The 7666-nt window shown below is 42.7% G+C and overlaps 1 protein-coding gene across 2 annotated transcripts in view; it reads left to right on the forward strand.

Moving 5' to 3' along the window:
• Gxylt2 (glucoside xylosyltransferase 2) overlaps window positions 1–6392 on the forward strand; it is a 106217-nt gene extending 99825 nt beyond the window's left edge. Inside the window, exon 6 of one of the 2 annotated variants that reach the window (XM_006506007.4) lies at window positions 22–6392. In XM_006506007.4, the coding sequence (XP_006506070.1) occupies window positions 22–204 (183 nt within the window). In that variant the 3' untranslated portion in view covers window positions 205–6392. The remainder of the gene's footprint in view (window positions 1–21) is intronic. The other variant, NM_198612.2, reaches the window with a different exon arrangement.
• The last annotated feature ends 1274 nt before the right edge of the window (window positions 6393–7666 follow it).

Consider the following 7666-nt stretch of genomic DNA (forward strand, 5'->3'; position numbering starts at 1 on the left):
TCCTTTCTTATTGTCTCTCAGTTTCCCTTTCAGGACAATCTGTTTCAATCTATGTACTACCCTCTGCAGCTGAAGTTTTTGGAGACGGTGCACACCCTGTGTGGACGGATCCCCCAGGTTTTTCTCAAGCAAATTGAGAAGACGATGCGAAGGGCTTACGAGAAGCACGTCATCATCCACATGGGCCCCAACCCCATGAGCTGAGCCAGTGTCTGGGACCGAGGACGTGGATCCTTACGCTGCCTGGATATTTGTGTGTGTGTGTGTGAATATTTAATGGTGCTCTGTGACTGTTGCGGTTCAAAAGCCTGATTGTATTTTCCTAAGTTAATTATCCCTAAAAGGGAATATGCTTTTCTTTATTTTCTCCTGATATCTCCTGAATCTTTTTATTTTTAAAGTTATTTTATGAATCTTATATTGTCCCAATGGGCTGAGAGAGAAAAGGGGAACTTTTTCTAGCCCTCAAATATGAGCCCCTGTTGATATATGCAGCTATCGTGATAATCTGGATTTCTTGAGAATCTTCCTATGCAACTTGCTCTCTCATACCCTATTAAAAAGCAATACATGTTCAGGCTGTAAGATGGCTCAGGTGGTAAAATCATTTGCTACCAAGCCTAACGGCCTGTGTTCGATTCCCTATGTAGAAGATGAAAACTAACTCCACCAAGTTATCCGCTGACCTGCATGTATGTCCACACTCACACCAACAAGTAAAGAAATGTAGTATCATTAATAATAACAGGGGCTGGAGAGAAAGTTCACCGGTTAAGAGCACTGACTGCTCTTCCAGAGGTCCTGGGTTTCATTTCCAGCATCCACATAAATAGCTCACAACCATCTATAACTCCAGGTTCAGGGCATCCAATGCTCCCTTTCTGTCCTCCACAGTAACTATGCACGTAAGTAGTATGCACAGATATACATTCAGGCATCACGCCCCTACACATAAAATAGAATAACCTTTTTAAAAACTAAAAAATAATAATATGTTATGAGACAAACTAACTTGAAGAGAATATAGGTCAATGTGCTACAACCAAGATTAGATTAGACATAATCCTATAACCACTTGAAAAAGGTTGTTACCCTTCGAATGCGTTTCGTTCCAGACTCCTTAAAACTTCCCCTGACTTCTGTATTTCCCACTGTAACACGTTGAAAACATACAACCTCAGTAAAGCGAAGGCTGTTTGCGGAGATTTCATGTAGGAGACTAAACAGTCAGACGAGATAATTACAGCATGCCGGGTCTGGAAAAGGCTTTCAGACCAGCTAATTGGGCAGCATTTCAAGATGAAGCATGTGGCCGTGGGTGCATCTCAGAAGGATTGCTGAGCTCCACGGAGGGCTCAATCATGAGAAATTTCTATGCAACAATAGCTTCTAAAAGAAAGCCCAAGGGGTCTCTTTAGCAAAGAGGTGTGAGTTTGTGTTTTCTCTACAGACAAGAGCACTTGATTAGACTACTGGGTAGGGGGCAGAAATCAAAGGACAACTTCAGATGTTTGTTTGGGTTTTGTTGTTTTCATTTTTAACTACATACATGTTTGTGTCTGTCTGTGTCTGTGTGTCTGTGTCTGTGTCTGTGTCTGTGTCTGTGTCTGTGTCTGTGTCTGTGTCTGTGTCTGTGTCTGTGTACGGGCATGCAAGTACAGGTGACAATGGAGGCCAGAAGAGGGGGCATTAAACCCCCTTGAGCTTGAGTTGCAATTGGGGAGGCCCCCGACTTAGGCTCTGTGCATTAAACTTAGGTGCTCTGCAAGAGCAGCACGCGCTCTTAACCATGGACCCATCTCCCCATCCCCTGTGTGATGTTTTGTTTTGTATTTTAAAGACAGGGTTTCACAGCCTGCTTGCCTCCACTTCCAGATAAGTCCTGGATCTATAAGTGCCCCCACACCCAGCTCCAGTTTCAGATTTAATTTGCTTAAAGTAAATGTTTCAGATAATGTCATTGACAAGAAAACGAGCCAGTCTCGGGACTCTTTTTCACTGCGGTTAGCCAGCTCTTGGCTTAGAAACCTTACAATCGCTGGGCAGTGGTGGAGCACGCCTTTAATCCCAGCACTTGGGAGGCAGAGGCAGGTGGATTTCTGAGTTCAAGGCCAGCCTGATCTACAAAGTGAGTTCCAGGACAGCCAGGGCTATACAGAGAAACCCTGTCTTGAAAAAAAAAAAAAAGAAAGAAAGAAAGAAAGAAAGAAAGAAAGAAAGAAAGAAAGAAAGAAAGAAAGAAAGAGAGAAAGAAAGAAAGAAAAAGAAACCTTACAGTCCTAGCATCTAGCTACAGGAGAGAAAGCGCGTATTCTGTCCCCCCAAAGGGATCTAACTTAATCCCTAGAGGCTTATATGGTTGGTTGGTATCAATGTAGGGGCACATTTTGTATGATGCTTTATTTATCTCATGACTTTTGCATACATGTTTTTTGTTTGTTCGTTTCCTGCAGCCTAGACAACTAGGAGGAGCCCATATCATCTCCGTGAGGTTAAAAGAAGGAAAGTCTTCTTTTGGTTAATTGCTTTCATACAGCAAAAGGAACAATGCCAGTCTAAGTACAGTTTTTCTATAAAATACAGGTTTGTGTAAGAAGGATCCTATTTTCCAGGGAGGAACACATTTGAAAATAAACATCCTGAGTTCTCTTCATCCTACACAGACAGCAATCTGGAAATGGAAAATTATATATATATATTGTGTGAACCCTCTGTATCAGCAGATGGGACTCCTCAACACTACATAGGAACCTTGCGGTGGCAGTTAGTGTGTGACACAGTTATTGTAGTCACAAATTAAGGTTCAGACACTCTCTCCTCTTGCCTACCACCTGCTGTCATTAGGGAAATCACCTTGTGGTGGGCTACTCTCATTTTTACTGTTGTTTTATGTCCTCACCAGCAGACGTGACATCTTATTTTGGTCTTTCCGGCTGCGGGCACATGAGGCGTGGGGTAACTCCCCATAGTCTGGGTTTTAGTGATGGAGCCAGAATGTACACACAGAGCACCGACTTCCATTCCAGTCTTTCTCTTCACCGTCTGTTCAGTGAACCCACGAGTGCTGTTTAGACTCCTCCGTGGCTACCAGATCTAAAGACCTTCCATCGAGTCTGTGGAGAGGCTTTCAAATACAAAATTCAACAGTGCCTTTGTTTTTATGAAAAACAGGTCTACTCTCAATCTGTAACTGTTTGATGCCAACTGCATACACAGCACTGTTGCCACCGAAGCTCAATGGTAGAATCTGAAAACATTGTAGAAGGATCAGTCATGATCATGTGACACTTTAAAACCTAATGTGACACACACACACACTCCACTCCCCATGTGGAATTTCCATGCTGTGGCCTACAATTTTAGGTTCAGTAGAGAATTTAAGAAAAAAAAAAAAAAAAGATCCCTTCCAACTCTTTGTACCTAAAAGTGATTAATTATTGGGTTTTCTCTGCCTTTGGTATTTCCTGGCAAACACCTTTGAAATCTCAGAGCCACGTGTTTATTCAATTAACTTCTACACCCTGTGATCTGGGATAAGAAGTTACAGGCCACCTTTCAGCTCCCTAGGCCACACTGAATCTACCCCTGCAAGAGCTGAGACAGGTGCTCTCCTCTCCTCCTGCTCTGCCCTTGTTTCTTTTCCCCCTCCTCTCCCTTCCCTCTTGTCTTAATCACTGCTAAGATGAGAATCTTAGCTGGTCAAAGTGGTGTACAATGTTCATGCCAGCATTTGAAAAGCAGAGGCAGGCTCTTACAGGATTGAGGCCTACAGAGTGTCTTCAAGACAGCCAGGGCTGCCTATTGCTGTGAAGAGACACCTTGACCGAGGCATCTTTCATACAAGAAAGCATTTAATTGGGGGCTTGCGTACAGTTTTACCAGCTAATCCTTTGTCATCATGTTGGGAAGCAGACAGGCATGGTGCTGAAGCTAAGAGCTTTACATTCTTATTCCTCAGGTAAGAGACCTCCAACAAGGACACACCTCCCATGAACGGGGGACTAAGGATGCAAATAAATATGAGCCTATTGGGGCCATTCTGATTCAAACCAGGACACCTCCTCTCTGCTGTCTTCTCTCTCTTCTCATTTCCTTTTTTTTTTTTTTAAATGTCGGTCTGTGTAGAGTGTCAGCACTTTGGAACAGCAAGCAATGGTCGTGCTTTTGCATGCATTGGAGGTGAGATTTCAGTGGCAGGGTTAGTAGGAAGGCTGGGGTCACTTCCTACTGTTTATTAAATCTGAGAAATTGTGACTTACGTGAAAAGTCTAATACTTGTATATGTCCCATCTACAATATCAATTTGACTGTCTCCTCGGCTTCGACAATTGGGGTTTAGCACGATACCCTTGGCTTCAGCTTCTGTGACATTTGGATGTCATGTTCAGTGCTCTACTGTGAACCATCTGTGCTTTCACTGGCTGCTTCTGAAACAGACATACATATGCTCCCAGAGGCCGGCTGGTATCTATGAGGTGTTTGTAAGTGTCCATAAGCGAAAGTCAACAAGCACAGCAAACCATACATAATGAAATCTCGATTCAGAGTGGTAGCTCTGGGCATGGTGGCGAGTAACTATCATCCTAGGGAGATGGCTATGAGTTAGAGGCTAGCCTGGATGACCTGGTACTACTCAGGCCTTTCTCAAAAGCAGCTGGAGGAGAGGTTGGAGAGACGGCTCAGTGGTTAAGAGCTCTGACTGCTCTGCTTTCCAGAGGACCTGGGTTTAATCCCTAGCACCTACTGATGGCTTACGGCCATCTGTAACTCCAGTTCTAGGGGGAATCTGACACCCGCTTGGGGCTTCTTAGGATAACAGGCATGCGTGTAATTCACAGACATACATGCAGACACAATGCCCATACATGTGATTTTTTAAAAGTTAAGCCAGGCGTGGTGGCACACGCCTTTAATCCCAGCACTCGGGAGGGAGAGGCAGGTAGATTTCTGAGTTCTAGGCCAGCCTGGTCTACAAAGTGAGTTCCAGGACAGCCAGAGCTACACAGAGAAACCCTGTCTCGAAAAACAAAACAAATAAAAAGTTAAAAACACCCAAGCAGGACCCATCCCTTTAATCCCAGTACACCGTAGACAGGCAGGTGATCTCTGTAAGTTCACGGCCAGTCCAGTCTACAGAGTGAGTGAGTTCCAGGTCAGCCGGGGCTACGTAGTGAGACCCTTTCTCAAAAACAAAACCAAGCACACATGCACATGGTTATGTCTGAGAAAATCCAAACAACAAACCAAAAACCACAAAGTTACTGAGTGATCATAAAACAATGATTCAGTCAGTTAAAGTCATTATAGCCTGGCCTGCAGACAGGACACCTGCCACATCAATGTAGAATTATAGGAAGTAATACTTGGTGTTTACTCATAAAGAATGGATGCCATATGTTTGATGAACCAAGATGGGTATCGTTTCATGATGAGATTCAGAAATTCATTCTCAGTGTGAAAGTGTCATTGAACAGAGAGGCAGGCAACTCTCCTTACATTCTTGCTTCCTACTATATTTTCATACTTCCCATTTCTGCCTTTCCCTTTCTGTTTATGATATAGATTTCTGGGTAGTACAGGAACCACGGCTTTCTTGGAACACATGACAGGCCTTGGGAACCCTTGTGTAGGTAGAAGAGCGTTTTTGACTAGACCTTAGATCCACTCATCTATGATTAGGGCTGTTACAGACACTTGAAAAGGCTAACACCTGCACACACTCCTACACACATGCCATATTCCTTTTACTGTATCTGTGAGTTGAAGAATCATGCACAGTTAAGGTCACTGATTTCACAACAGCCTTGAGGGCCTTTACCTCTGACAAGACTTCTTGGGCAAAAGAGAAAGTGCTTGGCTCTAGTTTTTGTTTTTCACAGGTCAAAACTGGAAATATTCTCTTGAGTCCGCAGCATAAACTCTGTGTGTGTCACTCTGTGTGTGAACATGTGGGAACCAGGCACAGTGCTGATTTCACTGGGTTGACATGTTTGCATCGTCGTTGAAAAAAACCATGTCTACTCTTCAGAGCTCCTAAGAAGTCCCTGAACATGGGATGTTTTCTGTTTTGTTTGCTCAAAAAGTTGGGTGTTTTTGTTGTTGTAATTTTATTTGCAAAGCAATACATTTTTAAAAGAACAATCCAAAGAGAAGAAATTATTACAGTTAGTAAAATGGAAGACAAGAACTAAGATGACCTGACCATCTCATCTTTTTAATTGTTTTATCTCTTGCTTTTCACCTTAAAAAAAAATTAAAAGCTTTAAATATGTGTTATTTGATAATGCTTTTGAATTGTGTGTTTTTCCTCATAAGATTTTAAGCCCAAAGGTGTATCTTATGTATAATTAGTAAAGAGTATTTAATACATAGAATAGTTATTTTTTAAAAAATTATTAAAAATTTTACCTTGATTATAATACTGTTGTCATAAGTTATTTGTTTAGTCTTCTCTGTTCAAGGAAGAATGAACAGAATTTGGAGAGTGTGACAATGTTTAGCAAAGTTGTACTTGGCTTGTTGACCATAGCATATACAAAAATAACTGAACTGCTTCAAAAGTTTCGAGCTGATCAAAACATTTTTTCTAGCCAGGCAGTGGTGGCGCATGCCTTTAATCCCAGCACTTGGGAGGCAGAGACAGGCAGATTTCTGAGTTCAAGGCCAACCTGGTCTACAGAGTGAGTTCCAGGACAGCCAGGGCTACACAGAGAAACCCTGTCTCAAAAACAACAACAACAAAAACCAACAAAAAAATTTCTGTCACTTCTTTTTAAAATCAGCACAAGGTGTTCAGTTTATCTACTGAATTTTCTCCTCATAGTTAAGGCTAAACTTTAAGTTGTTTTCTTTTTAAGTTTAATTTTGTGTGTGTGTGTGTGTGTGTGTGTGTGTGTGTATGTGTGTGTGTGTGTGTGTGTGTGTGTGTCAGAAACAGTAGAGCCACAAAGACAGAGTTGTAGCTAGATCCTGAATAACTGAGTCAACTTCCTCTGTCTTCACTGCTACTTCCACTCAAAACATAACTCCCTGCAGGCATCTTGGTCCTCTGTTCCAAGCCTTCACCCTCCTGCCTGTTTGCCTCTGACTGCTTGCCAGCACTGCCTTACCCTGTGTAAAGCTCCTCCACCTCTTCTTTCTCTTAGAATGATGCCCAAGCTATATCCCAGGAGGTCTCTGTATGATCCCCCCCCCCACACACACACCCATTCCCCCTCCCCTCCCCCAACCCCACCCATCTCCCTGCCCACACCTCCTCTTGACTTTCTTTTCCTACATCTTCACTAATCCCCATTCATCTACAGGGCCTTTGAGTCTCTCTAGCATCTTTTTTACCTCCCTGTTTCTTTCTTTCATCTCATAAATGTCCACTACTCTTTGGGCCTCAGTGAAAGTGTCACTTCTTTTCGGAAGCCACCCATGATCGGCCAAGGATGATAAGGCCTTCCTGTATAGTCGTTTGTATGTGTCACCCTGCACAGTGTCATGTCTGTCTACTGAAGTAATAGTGAAATAGTGACATTAAGCTAGACAGAGTAGAGTGTGCCTTTAGTCTTGGCATTCAGGAGACAGAAGGCACTCCTGGGTGCCTTTGAATTCCAGGACACCTTGATCCACATAGACTGGGCAAAAAAAAAAAAAAAAAAAAAAAAAAAAAAAGAACAGA

The sequence above is a fragment of the Mus musculus genome, chromosome 6 (assembly GCF_000001635.26).
Source record: "Mus musculus strain C57BL/6J chromosome 6, GRCm38.p6 C57BL/6J".
Taxonomy (NCBI): domain Eukaryota; kingdom Metazoa; phylum Chordata; class Mammalia; order Rodentia; family Muridae; genus Mus; species Mus musculus.